General features: G+C 42.6%; 1 protein-coding gene across 1 annotated transcript in view; it reads right to left on the bottom strand.

Annotated features, from left to right (window-relative positions):
* Positions 1-21,428, bottom strand: part of VDR (vitamin D receptor) — a 165,700-nt gene that overhangs the window by 51,106 nt on the left and 93,166 nt on the right. Inside the window, exon 2 of the mRNA XM_088466400.1 lies at positions 12,961-13,111. Within this exon, the coding sequence (XP_088322526.1) occupies positions 12,961-13,109 (149 nt within the window). The 5' untranslated portion in view covers positions 13,110-13,111. The remainder of the gene's footprint in view (positions 1-12,960; positions 13,112-21,428) is intronic.

Here is a 21,428-nt window from a genome sequence, read left to right as displayed (position 1 = left end):
AAATGTCACACCTAGAATCATCTCCAGACCTTTTACCTGCTTAATTGACAATGAAATAACGAGGGAATAGCCCACACTTGTCCATGAAATAGCTTTTGAGTTGATAGTCCCATTACTTTTGGCCCCTTAAAAAGTGGGAGGCATATATAGAACTGATCTAGACTAATGGATTACACCTGTTGGTACAGGTGCTGATTAATTAAGGAGATGCACAAGTATACAAGCAGCTACCTTTGCTCAAAGGGGGATATGCTCTTTGATAAAGCTTCCAGCAGGGGAGCAAAACCGGGACTTGTACTACCACTGGATCTTCCATTTAAAAAGTGACCTTTGATTATTACCATAATTCGCTTCCATTGTAGAATATATGCATGGAGATCCGTAATCTAAGGGAATGAATCACCGGTACACCATCAATTGGGGCTGTCACATGCTGACTTGACTTCTGCCTGTGAAATTATTGGGACATCCAGCCGCCACTACACACACAGCATTATTATCAGCATGAGACGGTGCACTCTGTGACAGGTCCGGAGACCTGTGTGCATAAGAGCAGACTCTGGTGTCCATTTCTGGTTGGATGTGGTGAGGTTCCTATGCGGACGCTGAATTTGCACTTATATGTACAGAATTGTGCTTTTCAAAGCTGACTACCGATGGTTCAGGTGTGGACTCTAAAGCTGGCCACACACTAGATCAACTTTCATCCAACCATCCAACTAGTTGATTGGTTGGAATGTAAATCTGGTAAGGAATGGGACTAAATAATGATCAGCAATTTGCTCCTAAATGCCAGAAAACAGATGAAAATGGTCGTTCAGACAAGTTTGTTAAATGTTTGATCTAAACAATTTGTTCAAACAACAGTTTTTGTCAATTTTCCGGCGTTTAGGAGCAAATTGCTGATTATCATTTGCTTTCATACCTTACCAGATTTTCATTCCAACCAATCAACTAGTTGGCTGGTTGAATGTAAGTTGGTCTTGTGTGTGGCCAGCTTACGGATTTCTTATTATAGTGCATTAGATCCAAGTGGGCTGCTGCTAATATTCATGCTGCTATAACTAGATTATTAATGTGGGTGTATTGTTGTATTTTTATTGTTACATTATCGTTACTTTTATTCAGAATACATAAACACTTTATGATATTAAAAATGGTGCCTTGATCTTTGTGTGGGTTCTACCATATCCCTATTATATTTTTATATTTATATATTATCAATTAGCGCAAAACACATCTGTTTCTAGTATCTAGTGACCATTTTTTGGCCACAGTATTTGAGCTCACACAAGCTCATAATTGTTTTGCTGATTTTTTAGATGTAGTGATATTTTTAATTCTTTATTAGCGCCTGCTCAGTGTTTTTTTTGTCCTACAGAACAAAACAAGTCTTTCATTGAATATACTGTAATGCAGAGGATACATCGAAAGTTTCAGGTATCTCGAGTTAGCGGAATCCAGGTAGTAGTTGCAACACAGGCAAACATAAAGGCGTAGATTATGCAGATTCAAAAAATCTACCTCATACAAATCTCCTCTAAAACGGGCTTTTTATAATTAGAGTCATTAAATTCTAACCCCTGAAGTTTTGACATGCAAAAGCCAATGTGGCCAACCCGGTCTTTACAGGAAGGGGGAGAGGGAATTTCCAGTAGGAAGAAATGAAAGCTTTATTCAAATGTTCCTGCAAAGACTTATTTTAAAAAGTAAGAACCTTTACAATGGGAGAGGAGTAAGAAACCATGGTAAGTCAGTGTATCCCATCCAAACATTTCTTTTGAGAAATGTTAGCCAATAGGAAGCAGGTTTTGGACAATCCCACCAAATGTTTATAATATTGTAGTATGTGGAGCATTATTGCACCTCCCCCAATGGGGAGAAATGTTGTGGGATAACTTGAGGTATAATTGGTGTCCTGAACTACCTTGATAATAGCGTTTCTGTGATGGGAGAACCAATTCAAGCTAATAGAGCTAGCATGGTATTCAACACAGGGAAGCAACTCATTGCTCTGGCACCAGTGGGAGTTCTCACAGGGGATATGAGTCTGCTGCCATTCCCTGATAGGCTGCTGAGGTCAGCTGAGGCAGGAGCACTCCCACTGGAAGAATGCTAGCAGCTGACATAGTGCATGATTCTCGAACAAGCTCAGGCAGAAATCCTGACCAGCAGCAAATGGTAATGTAAGTCACACAATTTGAGCAGAGTGTGACAATAAGTAAAGAGGAGTTAAGCAGCAACAAGTTGAAGGAGACCTCTTTTTGGTGGAGCTACTTATAGGATGCAAGATTCTGAGTAGCTTAGGCAGCCAAGGAATAATGTTAATAGATGTATGAATATACATATTATCAATATTAACCCATTGTTTTGCACCAACTGTACGGATCCAGTTCAATGCTGATTGGAACCACATGGGATCACATTCAAGATAATGGGCAGCACGTTCATTTTAGTGATGTTAATTTTACGCAGTCAAGATAATATCTGGTAAGTATAATTTTTAAGATCTCAACACAACTAGGCGAAGAGAGTTGAGAAATCAAGGTGAAGCTGATGACCAATAACCTTGAAAAGACCAATACCTAAATGACAAACCTGCGATAGATAACAAATGAATTGAAATGCTGACTGAAGACTTAAGAGCATGGAATCGGTCATATTAAGTCAAGCAAGCTTTGAGATATCTTAAATTCTTCCAGGAGAATCGCGGTTGTGGAAACAGAACTTGTAATTGTAGACAGTCAGTAAATAAAGCTAATTTAAACTCTTTAGCTTCAAATCACATGGACCTAATGTCCTGGAGAAGCTTAGTTCTGTCCAGAGCCTCCATACAAAGAATATTAATGGAGATGGACCTGCCTAGTCCCATTGGATATGGTAAATGGTTCTGAAAGACATCCATTGATCTTTATCCCATCGACTGGTGACCTATATAATGCAAGAATTTTATTTAGGAAGAAGGAATCTAGTTCTATATGCCATAACACTTCTGTATATACAGATGTGTCCTCCTACACCTAACCTCAATATGCAATACTGCGTGAAATGCCTGGCACTAGTGAACCGCCAGGTACCGTGCAACTTGGCTTGGGCTGAACATCTTTTTGGCCAGAAAATGTGTCTTAGTCGCAATAAGATGCGACAAACAGTTTCACGAGTTTGCACTGTATAATTTCATATTCAACACTTGTATATCTGTGTGTGTCTGAATCTGAATTTGGCCACGGTCACAGCATTACTTCGTATACAGATTCATGCTCAGTTGCACACAAGTGTCACATATCAAATTAATCAGAGCAATCTCGTGGAGCGGATTGTGACATCCAATTGTGACTAAGCAGCATTTAGCCTGAAAAAGATGTAAAAAAAAAAAAGATGCACAGCACAAGCCAAGTCATACGAGACCTTGCGCCGAGAACGGCTGTTTGGTGCAACTGCACGAACAGTGTATGAAAACATCTGTATGAGATTAATAACCTTTGTGGTATTCTCTTGGGCCTCTTGAATGGGAATAATGTGTACTTCATCATTTTGGATAAAACATGAGAGGAATGAGTTTATCTTTATAAAATGTATAAAAATATATGGAAAACCCATCCGGGCCAAGGCTTTCACTCGTCAATGTGGACTTTATGGTTTTCTCTAAATGCTGGGTGGTAAAAGAAAGACCTAAAGAAATGTACATGTCTTTCAAGATCTTCGGAAAACCACAGTTGCTGAGACATTGAGACATATTCCTTGTTGAGATTGAGTTTTTTCCTGGGATAGATTACTGGAGAGGTCATATAACTCTGTATAGAAATTATGAAAGGACTTTGATACCTCACTATGCAGATGGATGATCTTACCAACATCATCCTTAAAAGGAGAGAATGGAAATTAAGAACGTCTGAGCCTCAAGGGCCCTAGCAAGCAATTTTACCAGCTTCTTTCCACCTCAAAAATACCTGGTTTTATATTTACAGAAAGACAGAGGCCCTCATTCAGAGCCGTACGCTCTGAGCAGAGCGCACGCTGTGAATGAGGGCCGGCCTCCATGAAAAAGGAGCGTCCTCCTGGACGCTCGTATAGCTGTGGGTGACCATCCACAGGCTATACGAGCGTGCAGTTTGATGGCCGCGATGGTCTTGACCATCGAAACTGCGAGCCGGAGCCTGCGGTTGAGGTTTTCAACCGCAAGCTCCGGAGTGATTTTGGCTCTATCAGAGCCAAAATCCCTCCCACTGACATCACTAGTGATGTCAGTGGGCCGGCTTTTGACGGGAGGTGTTACCGTGGGAACGCCCCCGTCAGGGAGGCACGCCTACCAAAGGGGGCGTGCTGTCAATCAACATTGACAGCACGCCCCCTTTGATCGGACACAACGAGCGAAGGACTTTCCTTCGCTCGTCGCGTCTGGCGCATGCGCACGACGGAGCTCCCTCCGTCGTGCGCATGCTCAGTCCAGAACATCGACCCACTTGCGAGCGGACAGCCGCTCGCGAATGGGTCTGAATCAGGCCCAGAATTGCTCATATCTCCCATCTCCCTCAACTCCTTAAGGATGGGTGAGGACATGGCACCTTTAGGACAACTTTCTAGAGTTTTGATTTTCAAAAGCAGAGCTTCCTTTTGAGCTTCAATCTTGAGGAATGAGCCGAGCTGAATAAGCTTTCCCCTTATTAAGCATTGATTCTTCTCCCAAAGTGTCATTTTGGAAGTCTCCCCATCATAATTAACTGAACAATATTCATCTAGGGCCTCCCATAACTCGGTCCTACAATAAGAGTCCTATAAGATGAGCTTTTCAAGTTCCATGTCCAGTTTCAATGGACATGGAACAGAGATGGAACTGGGAAGCCAATGGTGATGGATAATCCACTTCGATTTAACTATCACAGGTGAGCCTTTGCTCGCGGGGGAAAGAGCTATTCCAGAGTATCACATAAAAGCTCAGCAGAAAGCACAAATATAGGAGTGCCAAAAGGTGCTAGTGCCCACTGTAGATAGATCGGTTCATGCTGATGGCTATACATCAGCATGATGTATAGCCATGGACCCCAACTGCTGGGATTTAAGCGGTTAACAAAGCCACAGTCCAAGTCCAAAGCCAGGGGTTCGGTACAGAGGTGATCAATAAGGTTTGCAAAAGTTTGAGTAGAGGCACAGTCCGGAAAAGCAGCCAAGCAATAAGAGCCACAGTGACAGGTCAGGTATGCCGAAGTCAAAATCCAGTAAGTCCAAAAGCAGTCAGAACAGGAGCAGTAAGTAAGACCACAATAATCATGTATACAGACTTCCTGCCTTATATACCCACAGCCTAGAGAATCAGTATAATGCAGTTCAAGGATGACAAAACCAAAGGCTGAAGGCTGAACCAATTGAAATCACTGTGGCTCAACTGGCAGGAACGTAGGTAGGTATACAGTCCACAAGGTATCTGGATTAAATCCCATGGAGTCACTGGCTGCTCATTTAGAAGAAACTGCTTCAAATTTAGAGCAATTATTTCCTTGCCAATATCTAAAAAAAAATTCCAACATAGGGCATGCACATAAAGATCTATGCAATACCAGTTTTGTGAGTACCCACAAACATCTTAAATACACTCCCTAACTTTTCTCTGCAGGAATTGATTGGCCTCTGGAACAGCACTATGGGGGCGATATATCAAAGTTTGGAGAGAGATAAAGTGGAGGGAGTTAAAGTACCAGCCAATCAGCTCCTGTCATTTTTCAAAAACAGCCTGTAAAGTGACAGTTAATAGCGGATTAGTTGGTACTTCATCTCCCCCTATATGTGGAACTATAAATGAAGCAGTGTGTGTTTACAGATATATTACACTTTTGTATGGCAGTTTCATTTAATCTCTCTCTCCTAGGTCAGTGGATCATTAGTTTTATTTATAAATAAATGCACTAACTGAATACATATTGCACGAGTGTTCTGTTTACCACTTAGCACCCCTCACTCAGAAGGTACATTGTTTAATTTCAACTAGATTTGACCTGCATACATAGTTTTATATACCTGCCTACTTCATAAAACGTTGGGCAGCATGAATTTGTGCAAATCTCTCCTCTTTGGAATTGTTTCCGAGCAATATTAAAGAGGACCTGTAACCTTCACCTTAAACTATGTCACCGTGTCCCTAAAATTACAACAAATATGTCCTCACCACAAACTTTTATATTCGCTCACAAAACTGCAATATTAGTGAACATTTTCCTTACTACAATATTGCTGTAGCGTCTCCGTTGTACTTATATACTACAGGTTTTTGGCTCTAGCAGTACTAATAAACAATAATAATATTATACAGGGCTCATATTACATACTTGATACCTGTGAGCATATATACTTTGGCAGTATAAATCTTATCAATCCATTAGCTGCACATCGGGCCCAATTCAGACGTGGATGCAAAGTCCATGTTTCACGTAAGTGGAGCGACTGCTAGCCATAGTGCATGCGCCAGACCCGCAATTCGCATGAGCGACGATTGATTAGAGATCATGCACACATGGAGGAATCCATCACAAAGTGAGTGATAGGTAGTAAGCGTTTGAAATGCAGGTGTGTCAAGTCCTTTTAAACTGCGTTACATGGGGGTGCATATATTAGCCATTGCGATTTCCTTTGCAGCATGAGAGCTCACAGAGTATCAGGAGAGCCGCATTGTTTAAGACAAGTCAGAAGCTGTGTGGCTGCCCGATCTACGTAAATGTTTCCAATGTCTTACGCTGTTGCACGTTGGTTGGACAAATATGAGAAGGCAGCAGTGGGCGTCCCTATGCTCTGGTAAGCTTTTGAGACATTAGCATATTTTTACAATTGCTAGCCGTGCGAGATCACAGCTGCGATTGCATTTGCGTCCACATCAGAATCAGGCCCACTATACACAGAACAGTCTGTAGCTTTTCCTGTATAACAGCATAATATAATGCCTACAGTATACGTATACCTTACACAATAATGGATCGCCAATCCTTTTCTCACTCCTGTAGTGCATTATTATTTGGCACTGAATGAAAAGTCATTGCATTTTTGTGCTATAGAGAGAAAAAGCAAACTATGCTTTCCACAACTACACATACATGGTTCATATTTTGTTTTAAGGTAAAAAAAAAAAAAAAATTAAGAAACAATAGGATTCTGAGAGGTGTGAACAAAAGTGACCTGGTCAAACTCTGAGCCGGACGCAAGTCGGTTTGCAAACACACCATGAAAACTTCAGCATGCTGTGTATGCCCCATAGAGAAAAATCTGTGACTGCACAGGCGTCCAATCAGACATGAGTACACAGACATATATCACTAGTGCGGATGGTTTGATCGGACAACTCATTCCAGGAAATGGCCATTTCTGGGCGGCAATCAGGCAGCGACCATGCAGACGCACTGGCCTGTTCCGTCTAGTGGGAGTCTAAACCAACTTTAATGGCACACGGACAGAGATGGAACATATAGGGAAGTGTAAAAACACAAATAGTGAGGCACTGCCTATAGCCAATCCCTGGATGTATACATTTGAAAACATTTTAGATAGATGTCAATATACAAACAAACATTCTGTAAGTATAGAAAATTATATATGGATGTGCTGCTGTATATACTGGGTAGTCACCCCAAGAGAATACCATCAACAAAAAAGACCTAAAATAAATTAGATAATACGGCGCAAGACTATATCATTACGCTAATGTGTTAAAATAAAAAGTGTGTGAGCAACCTTTAGAGAATAAAAAAGAAATTTAATAGGCACAAAGTGCAATCTAGTATATACTCAACAGGCACATATTTAATTAAATCATAGGAATAATAATATACCTAGAAGACATGTATATGGGGTATCCTCTAAAACACCAGCGGGAAGGACCAGTCCCGTAATGCTAAATCACAGTGCATTTGTTAAGTGAGGGATCCATATACTGTATATAGTTACCAGGTGCCAATCAGTCATTTAGGGTGAAGATAGTAATGTCCAGCAGGGTTATAATAACCTGCAGCCTGTGTAGTCCCTTGGCTGTGGTGCACTCCCAATAAAAGTAGGTTCCAGAGTGGCTTGTCTTTAAATTATCCAGTTCTTGGTTGAAATAAAGTATTTTTCCAAAGATAATGTACAGTGGATGGTCCAGCAAATATAAGGCATTCCTATGTTGGTGGGCCTGACGCGTTTCCCCATCACAGACAGCTTTCTCAAAAGCAGTGTAGACTGTGATCCACATTAGCGTGTATAAATACCCCTTCTCGTTTACAAATAAAAGAATGTACCTGCACCAATGTTTAATCAAGACACATACTAGTGCACATAATAAAATCACATAAGATCATATAAAAAGGAGGCTCACACAGTACAAATAGATCCTAATGTTCCTCGGAGACAGATGTATCTATGAAACCTTTTAATTATCTTATTTGTAAGTATGTGTCTGATCGCTCCGTGTCACGTGAGCAGGAGTCCGGAACTGGGGAATGCCATACCCACGTGACATCGGTCGCATCACTGGGTGGCGTACTCACAGCATCCAACCAATAGACTTTTCCTCTCACTCAGTCGCACAGATGGAGGACCGGGGTTCCAGGACATCACACATGATGCATCCATGTGACCAAGATTGTGCAATCATAGGGTTCAGTGTCTTCCATTGCATAGAGCATTTTGCCCATTTCAATGCAGAAGTATCACTTGTCGTCACAGTAACCACACACAAATCTACCTAGTTTTTGTGCACAAAGCAGAATCTTTCACAGACAGATATCCATTATAATCAATATGATGAAATAAAGAAACCTGTAGAACAGATATTTACAATACCATAAATTCATTTAGTCAAACCTTTCTTACGAGGTCACTAGTGATTTATTAAGAATGTACATTATTTCACTGTATCTAATGTGATACACACATATGTACACACACATACACATATACACAGTGCATCCGGAAAGTATTCACAAAGCTCCACTTTTTCCACATCTTGTTATGTTACAGCCTTATTCCAAAATGGAATAAATTAATTTTTGTCCTCAAAATTCTACACACAATGCCCCATAATGACAACGTGTAAAAATTTTTTTTTTTTTTTTTTAGATTTCTGCGAATAAAAAAAAGAAAAAAAAAGAAAAAGGAATCACATGTACATACTGTAAGTATTCACAACCTTTGCTCAATACTTTGTTGATGCACCTTTGGCAGCAATTACAGCCTCAAGTCTTTTTGAATATGATGCCACAAGCTTGGCACACCTATCTCCGGGCAGTTTCGCCCATTCCACTTTGCAGCACCTCTCAAGCTCCATCAGATTGGATGGGAAACGTCGGTACACAGCCATTTTCAGATCTCTCCAGAGATGTTCAATTGGATTCAAGTCTGGGCTCTGGCTGGGCCACTCAAGGACATTCACAGAGTTGTCCTGAAGCCACTAATTTGATATCTTGGCTGTGTGCTTAGGGTCGTTGTCCTGCTGAAAGATGAACCATTGCCCCAGTCGGAGGTCAAGAGCGCTCTGGAGTAGGATGTCTCTGTACATTGCTGCATTCATCTTTCCCTCTATGCTGACTAGCTGAAAAACATCCTCACAGCATGATGCTGCCATGCTTCACTGTTTGGATTGTATTGGCTGGTGATGAGCGGTGCCTGGTTTCCTCCAAACATAACGCCTGGCATTCACGCCAAAAAAGTTCAATCTTTGTCTCTCATGGTCTGAGAGTCCTTCCGGTGAATTTTGGCAAACTCCAGATGGGCTGCCATGTGCTTTTTACTAAGGAGTGGCTTCCGTCTGGCCACTCTACCATACAGGCCTGATTGGTGGATTGCTGCAGAGATGCTTGTCCTTCTGGAATGTTCTCCTCTCTCCACAGAGGAATGCTGTAGCTCTGACAGAGTGACCATTGGGTTCTTGGTCACCTCCCTGACTAGGGCCCTTCTTCCCGCTCAGTTTAGACGGCCGGCCAACGCTAGGAAGAGTCCTGGTGGTTCCGAACTTCTTCCATTTACGGATGATGGAGGCCACTGTGTTCATTGGGACCTTCAAAGCAGCAGATATTTTTCTGTACCCTTCCTCAGATTTGTGCCTTGAGACCATCATGTCTCGGAAGCCTACAGACAATTCCTTGGACTTCATGCTTGGTTTGTGCTCTGACATGCACTGTCAAGTGTGGGACCTTATATAGACAGGTGTACGCCTTTCAAAAACATGTCCAATCAACTGAATTTACCGCAGGTGGACTCCATCCTTGAGATGTTCTTACAGCTTAATTGATCAGTATGCACCTGAGCTCAACAGGATGCACCTGAGCTCAATTTTGAGCTTCATGGCAAAGGCCATGAATACGTATGTACATGTGATTTCTAAAACTGCATACACACACAACGATTTAGTAAACTAACGATATTAGTAAATGATTTTCGTTCATTTTTTCAAGGGAAAAATGAACAAAAATCATTTACTAAAATCGTTCATTTACTAAATGTAATGAACGATTTTTTTTAACTACAAACGATTTTTGCATATTCCCTTACTGAAAATCGCTGAGTTGGTCAGTCTGACTGAACTACAAACGTGAACGCGCATGAACGATAATCGTTAATAGTTTTAACTCAAAAAGTGAACGATTTTTTTCAACGATTGAACGATAATCATTGAAAAAATTGTTGTCTGAACCTTTAGTGTTTTTTTTTTTATTACATTTGCAAAAATCTCAAAAAAAAACTGTTTACATGTTGTCATAATGGGGTATTGTGTGTAGAATAAAGATTAATTTATAAAATTTTGGAATAAGGCTATAACAACAAAATGTGGAAAAAGTGAAGCGTTGTGAATACTTTCCTGATGCACTATGTGTGTGTAAAATATATATATATACACACACATACGGCACCAGTATGGGAATCTCACATTTTTCCAAAACAACATTTTGCAGAATGTGTAGACAATACACAATCATTGGTAGCAAACAGGCAGTCAAGCAGAGACTAGGAGCTCTATAAATAAAAGATATCACCTAGAAATGACCTTTTGGTGAATTCTTTATCCACCCATTATTTCCAAGAAAACAACATTTATATGGAAGTAGCACAAATACAGACAGCTGGGCAGTGTAATACTCATTACAGGAGTGCATTTTCCATGGTTATTAGTTTTATAGGGAAATACATAATAAATAAAAAAAAAAAGAACCAGTTAACAATTAAGCAGTAATTATTAGGTTGTGGCTGCGATTGATAAAAGCCTTCAACAATTTGTATTAACTCTTCAGGTGCCATGTTCCACCAGATAAAATAATAAAAAAAGTATTGTTCTGTAGTAATGATGCGGAGCTGAGCAACCAAACAAACCATAAATAAACAATTCATGAGCACTGCCCCCTATCACTAGTCACTATTCTGAACAACGTGATTTTTGCATCTCTCTGTTTAAGTCTTATTTTCACACCACTATTTAGCTATCTCACATACATACACTCTTCCACCACAAAGCTGCCTGCTTCTCAGATTTAATGTTGAACACACTCCTCTGCTCAATGGCGTAGGGAGGGCAGTTGTGGCTCTACACAAGCTCTGGGCGCAAAAAGGCCAGAGGGTGCCGGTTGAAGTTCCCCAACTTCTCTTTTTGGGTGTCACCCTTGACTCCAACCTCTCCTTCGCCCCCTCACCTGTCGGTTCCAGCTATGCAACATCGCTCGCATTAGGCCAGTCCTTTCCTAGAATGCTACAAAACTGGTTAATAATTTCTTGGCTCGACTACTGCAAACTTCTCCTCAGCTGTCCAATCGCTGACAGAATGCCTGCTCCAGGGGAGCAGCACACTGCTTCCTTTTTCTGGCACTGACTGCCCGCTGTGAGGCCAAGCCCCCTTATAGGTGGGGTTTAATCCCAGCGGAGAGAGCCGCGGACATGCCCATAATAAAAAAGGGAGGTGCGTGCTGGCTGTGTCTGCTAAATGAGAGAGAGAGTGAGTGAGTGAGTGAGTGAGTGAGTGAGTGAGTGAGAATGAACCCTCTGATGAAACGTGATAGTCTAGCCTAAACTATATATAATGAGAGAAAGCGTGTCTGTTTGTCCAGACAGTTTTTGGACCTAGCTCCACCAAATAAGTTTTTTTGTCTACATTTGAACTCAGTCAGGGCCACACACTGTCACACAATCGCTGAAAATGGGGACAATCGTAAATTACATAGCTTCCGTACGGCTCCTGCAGTGGGCAATGGGACAGACGTCATGACATCATGACGTCTGTCCCATAATGCTGAGCGCGCCAGCCCGGGAGGACTGGCGGGCGGCGGGAGCGGCGTCGCGGACTGGAGCAGCAGCAGCAGCGTGGATTCAGGTAAGTATATTTTTATATATAAATATTTTTTTAACCTATCCGCACTACTGGGGGCACAACGGGGGAGGGGGGTGGCTACTAATGGGGGGACTTCTACTGGTGGTGGGGGCACAACGGGGGAGGGGTGGCTACTACTGGGGGCACCATTATTGGGAGGACATCTACTGGGGGAGGGGGGGGATGCCTTTTCAAACTTTCCCTGGGCTCCAAATACCCTAGTTACACCACTGCCTCTAACCCTCCTTCAGGGTGCCTAAACCTAACCCCCCCTTCCCCGCCGCCTAAACCTAAAAGGGGGTGCCTAACTTTGATTCCCCCTTCCCCTAGTCTGACCCTAACCTCCCGGGGGGGTGCCTAACCCTAAGTCCCCCCCCCCCCCCCCCCCGTGAGCCCTGAACCTAATACACCCCCCCCCCCCCGCGCTCGGCGTCCCTTCGATCGGGATGCCTGGCATCGGTAAAATGACAGGCGTCTAGATTTAGACACCTGTCATTTAACCCTCACTGGGATTAAGCAGCCGGGAAGCCGGCGGTCAGCATTGCGTCCGCCGGCTTCTCGAACGTATACCATTGTTACTTGTGCTCGGTTTATGTTTTGGTTTACAAAACAAAACTACAAAAACAAAAACCATCAAATCCATAATTCACCTGAAGAAACCTTTGCAGCCCTCACACGTCATTGCGTTAAAGTGGAATCCAGTCGCTTTGTCTCCACAGACTCCACATATCCTGGGTACGTTCTTATCAAATTCCATGTCAGAATCAGGAATGGATGTGCTTGCTGCTGTGTAATTCATGACTGTAAGAGACAGAAGCAATATTTCAACCACTGTGTATAACATACTGTACTTTATACACAACATAGCAATCATTGTCAATGCCTTACAGGAGAACATACACGATCCCAAGCATATCTTCACAACGCACATGTGGCTTGCTGCTACACAGCTCTGTTCTTAATGGAGACCTGTAAAAGCCTCTTTGTGCCATGAGAAGTGTGTCATACTTTTAGATTGGTGGTGTCACAAGAACTTAATGAAAGAGGCAAAAAGTCTTCAAAGACACAAAAAAGAAGTTGAAAATAAAGGTCATAGGGACAAATGCTTTTTTTTTTTTGCTTTATTCCCAACTCAGAATCAGCCCTAAAATACAAAAAAAAAATGTAACTGGTAAGTGAAAGAAATATGTAAATATTTGTCTTGACAGCTTGCGTTTTTAATTGCATTTTGATGACTTGCATCTCCTTATGATGGAGAAGAAGAACGGGGGGAGAGAAGCCATAGACAGAGTACAAAGAAGGAGTGTTCATATAATCGCTACACAATTAGACGTGAGCACATCAGCAATTACGCTTTTTGGAAAGGCTCATCTCTTGCAGGTGCTGTAGATTGATACACAAAGATGGTGACTATCATAAGCACCAGCTACATATGTGCCCTCTTGCATCTTTGCTGCTCGCACTGCAAATGTGCGCACGCATCACGACATGCAATTTGCCGGGGCTGCATGTTCCACGGTATGCCATGCCATGCGCTGCATTTGCACCATGCAATATTATGGGTCCCGAGTGTGAACGCCCATCGTGGGCGTAACATTTGGGCCATAGGTGGCGTGATTTGCGGCCCAAGCGGCAAAGATGCAAGTGGACATATCTGTAGCTGCTTTGATTGGAAAATTGTATATCGAACACTGCAGCAGATTGTTCATTCACTAAGCCATTTAGTAATGTGGCTAGATTATGTGAAAGTTTTAGAAGTTTGCCTGCGGAAATCAACGCCATTTTCAGATGACATTGGTTCCCGGATTCCCGCTCCTTCCTATGGAAAGGAGGTCCAGGGTTGATGTGGGATCTGAGCGGATCCCTCCACTGCCTCCCCACTCATGCCCTGCGGCAGTGCGCATGTGTGAACCCAGGTCATGCATGCACAGAAGGCCGGCACATCTCCGGTAAGTAACACTGCTACTGAAGTAGCAGAGTGAGGGATGGTGGCTCCGAAAAGCAGATGTCCCCTGAGTAATGCTGAATTGCTACGGTAATTAGGTTTCCACCACCACAACTTGTGGCGAGTTGGATACTTAATCATCGGGCGCCATCTGGCTCTTGGTGATGAATAGGCCCCTATGACAATGAACTAAATTACTGCATATGATAGAGTAATGTGACTTTAGCACCCACTATACAACTAACACTATTAAGCCCCAACTCTGCGCTATCTTGGGGCTCAAATATACACACTCCTGACATAACGCCCTATTTCAATCTTGAGATGACTGACTGAATTTCACTTAAATGCCTTGTGCATATTTTCCCTACGTATGTTCTAAGCGCTTAAGTATCTGCCTCTAAATTAGCCCTTTTGTCACATTTAGAGAAGATCAGACAATCAGATCACTACAATACTTTCCATTGTATGCTTATTTATAAAAAAAAAAAAATACCTGAGTTAATTAGGATATATATTAAATATATCAAGTCTTACTGAATACAAAGACTTCATACAAATGTTATTTGTGAATTACTTAAGTAGCTGATTTGGATTAGAGTTAAGAGGCCAGGATGCCCAATTTAGCTCCACCACAAAATCATATAAGACCTACAAAGATGCTGGAAAAGTGCCTGGAATAGCATTTTCTCCCACCATTAAGGAAACATCATTCTACAGAAACTACCCTGACCCTAAATTACCAATGACCTCCTCTCCGCTAAATCCACAAGCCATTTCTCTGTCCTCAGTCTTCTTGACATCTCTGCAGCCTTTGACAAAAATTAAGTTGGGATTTAAACTTTGGAAAAACAAAACAAAACAGCTTTATTCTTCACAGATGTCTACCTAAAACATTATAGGACAACACAGATGTTTGGCTGAGGAATTTTTCAAAGCCACTTGATGAGATGACATTACTTATAGTCTGTTCCATTAGCAGTTCATCAGCATAATAAAACAAAAAGCCAAGACTATAGGCCCCCATACATCAGCGATTGCAGCAATTCTGCAATTAGCAATCGATTGTGTATACAATTTTTTCCCTTTTTCAATTGATAGCAAATTGCTGCAATCAATTGCTGATGTATGAGGGCCTTAAGCTGTTGCTTGGCGCAGTAGCCACTGCAAGCTGGTGGCCTACCCTGCCACTTAAAAGAAACTTTAATAACATTTACACAGCACTAGCATATTACATTACGCTTTGCAAATGGAAAAAAACACGCTAATAAAACAAGACTGGATATTAAACAGACAGACAGAGAGGTTAAAGCACACTACTAGCAAAGGGAAATAGGAATTTGACATAGGAGGTTATGTACCACTTAGCCCAATTCAGGCTTTTCACATTCACTTACAAAGCCCTCTCTTATTTACATCTCTGACCTCATCTCCCTTCACACTCCCGTCCGCCCATCATCTCTCTTGCCAAACGATTACTTCCTCCCAATTCCATCTCCAAGATTTTGCCGTGCTGCTCCCGACCTCTGGAATTCTCTCCCTCTCCCCATTATACTCTCCACCACTCGACACCTGTCTGCCCCTCCCCTTTAGATTGTAAGCTCTCACGAGCAGGGCCCTCTTCCCTCATGTGCTTTTCCATTCCCTTACTTAAACTAGGTTATACTCCATACACCTATACTTTGGTTGCTGCCACCCTGCTGCTAATTTGACTGTTATGATCGTGGATACAGCAATGTTTATAAACCATGTCCTTGTCACTAATTCATGTTTTGTTCATTTGTAAGGTGTTGCAGAACCCTTGTGGTACCATATAAATAAAGGATAATAGTAATAATAGTGCCACATATTTCATACTGATCCAGAGAGATTGCAAGGCTACAAAATGCTTAGTGGGCTGTAGGATCCAGTCATGTAGCAATGTGGGCAATTTTGGCCTGGGGTCAGAAGGTTGAGTATAGAAACAAGCTGGTTAAATAATTAGCATTTAATTCTTGTTCTGTAGGAGCAGCAACCAGGATGAGCGGCCTGCATTCAATGGGATCTCTGGAATTCTTGGGCACGTTGGAGAGCGTGAAATGAAATGTAGAGCAGGTAATAATTGGGTGGCCAAAAGAGAGACAAGGAAAGGTTTTTCTGGTGCACATAGGACCCAAGCTATACAAAAAGAGGAAATCTTCATTAGTTATTCTTAAAATAAATTAATTTGGGCTCTCAAAAATGAAGCAAATATTTTTGAAAGTGGTATAATAGAAAAGTGATTAAATAATTATTTAATGTCCACTGTGATATATTTACACTATTTATGATATGACTTTATTTAGATTAAAAATATATTTGTTATTAGACTGTTCCACTAGAGGGGTTAGCACACTTATAGGACTTTGTGTTGTTTAAGTGTAACAAGACAGAAAACTTTATATAATTGTAATAACAATTTCACTTTTATTTTGGTTTTGTGGTAGGGAAAGACAAAGCTTCCTCATTATCAAGCTAATTAATATTTTGTTTGTATTGCACTGGGTGATACCATGTATTAGATATAAATCTTGTTCTTTAGGGCAGACCTATCATCCGTTAGATAATTTAGCAGTGTTAGCAGAGCCGGATTAAGGGGGGGGGGCATAGGGGGAGAGTACCCCTGGGCCCCCCCTCTCAGGGGGCCCCCCAGCCAGAGCTGCTGTGCCTCAGCTCTGGTGCTGCTGTCTCCAGCCTCCGTAGTCAGCAGCATCGGCAGAGGCTGGAGATGAGAAGAATCAGTCCCCATGCTGTCAGATAGGCAAGGACAGATCCAAGGGAGGGGTGGACATGTGCACAGCCGCACACGTGATGTCATACAGCAGCCGGAAGAGGTGCTTGTGAGTGGTACAGCTACTCTTCCCGGTACTCTAGGAGGCAGACTCTACTAGTACATTGATCTGTCCTGCTCCCTGCATGTCACGTCTGGCAAGGAGGAGTGACAGGGTGCCTCTGCATTCACCTGGCTGTCTGCAGCCAGTGCTTGGGATTCTACACTGTCTGTGCTGTGGTGTCCACAGTCCACTCCACCCTAGTGTTGAGACCCACCAGCCCCAGCACAGTAGTTAGGGATGTGAGGAGCAGGAATGTATGCAGAGCCAGGGGAGGAGAGAGAGAGCCTGAAGGTGCATACATTGTTCAGTAAACAGCCCAGACCAGAGGCAGTAAAAGGTAAGGAGTCAACTTTATGATACAAGAATAAAAATAAGTTAACCACTGCAGAAATATGGGTCTGATGTATTGGAGGGAGTGGAGGAGTATTAGCTTGTGGACAAGAACAAAGCCACCATCATGGATGTTGCAGCTTCTGCAGCCATTTCATAGTTATGAATTAAAGTGTTCCTTAAGTGGCAGCCATTTTATAGTTATGAATTAAAGTGTTCCTTTATGTGCCAGCAGTACAGCTGTAAGTCCAGTGCTGCCACTATAAGAGGTACCAAGAGGAAGCACTGGGGAAGGGAGTTGCAGATGGTCCTAATCAGGTCAGTGTGTGATGTATTCATCCAGCGATTGTACTACAGATACAGAGGACAGCGGGGCTACTGGCACTACAGGCATTTCCCTTACATGCATGGGCATCCTGGTGCATTATCCTCTACGGGACATCCATAAGGCAGGCCTGGTGTAATACATAGAGTTATGGCATGGCGCACAAAGATCTAACCACTGAGGTGCAACAGCCGCTGATAGTATGTTTTGTGTATATTCTATTTTCCAGGACAAATAGATTATATAGATGTGTGCCAATCTCCTTGTGCTGACCAGTGTGTAGCTCACAGCCAGTCTCCCTGCACACCATATATAACAAGGTCTGTGCTACAGTTCTCCTCACACATTACTGACCAGACGTGCTGCAGACATATCGTATAGAGCCAGTAACTGCAGCAATGGTGACGGCAATACCCGGCCGCACAGTGTAATGTATAGCACACAGACCTGCATCCCACACAGTAGATGTGCTCAGCCTGTGTCCAAATGCGGTATAGAGAGGTGCAAGGCCCAAAAGAGTTGGTATTGAAAGTGGGAGTAGGCAAATTTATTTCTTAAACCACCCTTCCCTATAAAAGGAAAGTCTAGATCCATCCATACCGAGAGGAGGCTCCAGAGTCTGCCCCTGCTGTAGGAGTGCAGGTAGGACCTGAGCTGCTGAGTCATGGAGGTGCTGGGGGACAGACACAGCGAGCACAGCCAGACAGGGGTAGTGCTGACAAGAGGGAGAGGGCCCCCCTTGTCTTTAGTGCCCAGGGCCCCCCGAAGGCTTAATCTGGCCCTGAGTGTTAGTATCCAGTGTGATAATATTCATTAGTTGTTTTTTGTATAGGAATATATATCTCAGTATTACGTTTTAGCAGGCACACTAATAAATTGCACCTCATATTATTGTACTATGTGCATTGACTTTACTCTCTTACAATAAAACTCTTTATTTTTAGCAGTATGATTCTTTATTTTCAGATATGTCCGCATACACCAAGCCTCAATACGCCATGCGGTGCAAGTGAGCTGTGAAGAGCAGTGTAGCGTATTTTTCTCTTGATGTGTATCTCAGTCATAAAGCGCTGCATCAAAACCTTTTCACGAGACTCCGCTGTTTAATTTGATATGTGACACTTGTATATCTGTGGCAGACAGAGTCTGTACAATGCAACTAGGTGTGAAAAAAAGCTGCTGCATGGTTACTGCATTCATTCTAGCACCCTGCACCTGTTAAAACCCTTGCAGTTCCTCTATCCTGCCTGGGGTGTCGCTCTCTGCTTCGGTGTTTCTAGTACACTAGGCTGATGCAACAAACTGCTGAGATACAATTATTCTTCATTCTAGCACCCTGCACCTGTAACACTTCATATACAGATTTAGACTCAGTCTCACACAGATATAAAAGTGTTGCATATCAAATTAATCAGGGGAGTCTAGTGAAGCGGTTTTGTCACATTGCGTTGTGACCAAGATGAACATTTGAGCGGAAAAAAAACAGCACCTGGTTTGCAGAGAAGGGATGTGTGACGCGATGGTGACATTAGTGTATGAGAACACATCGTAAGTCACTTGTGTATTGTACAGAGATAAAATATTACCATCCATATATTACACCCAAATGGAATTAGTAGATAATTTCTGTAATTTATGATGAAGTTATTGCAACTTAAATGTTCTGCATTCTAGATACACACTATTAGTAGTTCTTTGTGCTTTGTGTACGCTGATTGGAATAACAGATCTAAATCTTAAGCAGCAAGCGAACAAATTGCCCATGCACCATGCACAATATAACTGCTTATGTTACTATTATAATATGTCACTTTCCAAATAGTATATATGGAAAACCGTAAATGTAGCAATTAGTTGTTGGAGACACACGCGTCACACATACAATCAATATTGATTCATTTGTGATTGCAAGTGTTGTCATGGTGTATGAGCTGCCTACAACTCAAACTGGTTTGCACAATCAAACATGGAAGTCCACCCAGGGACACCACTGTGCTTCACCTGCATAATGACCAGCGGACGCTCCTACCCTCTAAGAGGAGGTGGCTGCTGCCGCCGAAAAGACTCACCCTGAGGGGGTCTCACCGCCGGAGTAGCTAGCTACTGGCCGGGTCCCGGCGCCTGGAAAATCAATGCGACAGGCACAGTGACCGGCGCATGTGCACTAGCAACGGGGAGCCGCACATACGCATATCACCGGCTTCCAAAGGGCTGGCTGAAAGACAGAGTACCGGCTTCCTCCTGGAGGCCGCGCTCTGCAATAGCAGCCCAGACTGGCAGTTCCAGGGGGAGCAGAGACCTCCCCCTGATACTGCCTGTTGTGTATGTGACTGGCAGGTAGCACTTCCAATGGGAAGCCACTGCCAGTTACAGTGTAGAGAGTGACTACACTGGGGTGGCGGATTTTACTGTGGGGGGGGGGGGGGCCTGCAGCCTCGCAGCCCCTAGGCAAAATCCGCCACTGATAATGACCCAGATTTTACTGCTTAAGTTACAAACATGTTAGAGGGATTAGTATGTCACACAATAATGATATACAGATTCTGTTAGAAGTTGAAGGATCCAGATATGCCAATGGAAACAAAAATACTGTAGAACAAATTTGGCATCTACCGTATACAAACCTGTCTTTATAGTAACAACTGCAGTAATAATAGACAAACTGTAAATGTTTACACACTGTATATGTAAATCTAGACACTGTACATGTATTGCTTGTAAACGTACTGTGCACAGCTAAATGATTAAATGTATCCAGTTAGAAAGGGTAACATCACTTTAAAAAAGAAGCAAAAGTCTGTACCATCTTGTAAAGGTCACCACATACTGCTGTAACTCTCCACATGTGGGTGTCACTGATTTGTGCTTATGGTATTTGATTAAAGAGTGTAACCTATGTCAAGGCAAAATGGAAAAATACTAAACATATAGTGGAAAAAAGCCATTGAAGGTTGTTAGCACATTACTGCTGATATATTTTTTGTTTGTGATAAGTGCTAATTACATCTTTTTGCCATTTGTACACTGGGGACGAAAAATGAGAACAGATCTCCTGCACATAGGCTACATATTACTATGACAATACCCAACAATTTACACGTGGCTAAATTTACTAAGCAGCGGATTCCGGGCCTGATTCAGTATGGATTGCAATTGTGATCGCAGCATAATTGCACACAATGAAGCTGCTAAAATATGCTAATGCCTGCAACAGCTCAGCCAGCATAGAGACGCCCACTGCTGCTTTCTCACATCTGTAACACCTTGCTGTCCTGCGTATACATTGGTACCACTGAAGCACATCCGCCCATCACGCACAATTACAGCAGGTCTGACTTGTCACAGAAATTGCAAGTCTCGTCGCGTGCAGCGAGTACTCAAGCTGTGTATGTAATCGCAGTGGCTAATTTATGCATGCCCATGCAACGGCGTTCAAACGGACAGGCGCGTCTGCGTTTCTCCAATCACTCCCCCGTCTTAACCCCCAAGCTCTCACGGCCTGTCACTCACTCTGCGATGGATTCCTATCTGCGTGCGTAATCACTGTGCGATTGCAGAACAGTGCATACGCAGTATTGAATAATCGGCCGATCTGTGTACGTAGTTGCAATTGCGTACGCTGCTGAATCAGGCCCTCTGGGCCAATCAAAATCTGAAGATTGACGG

The sequence above is a fragment of the Taudactylus pleione genome, unplaced genomic scaffold, assembly GCF_031769625.1.
Source record: "Taudactylus pleione unplaced genomic scaffold, aTauple2 ptg000065l, whole genome shotgun sequence".
Taxonomy (NCBI): Eukaryota; Metazoa; Chordata; class Amphibia; order Anura; family Myobatrachidae; genus Taudactylus; species Taudactylus pleione.
This window is presented reverse-complemented; position numbering and strand designations above follow the sequence as displayed.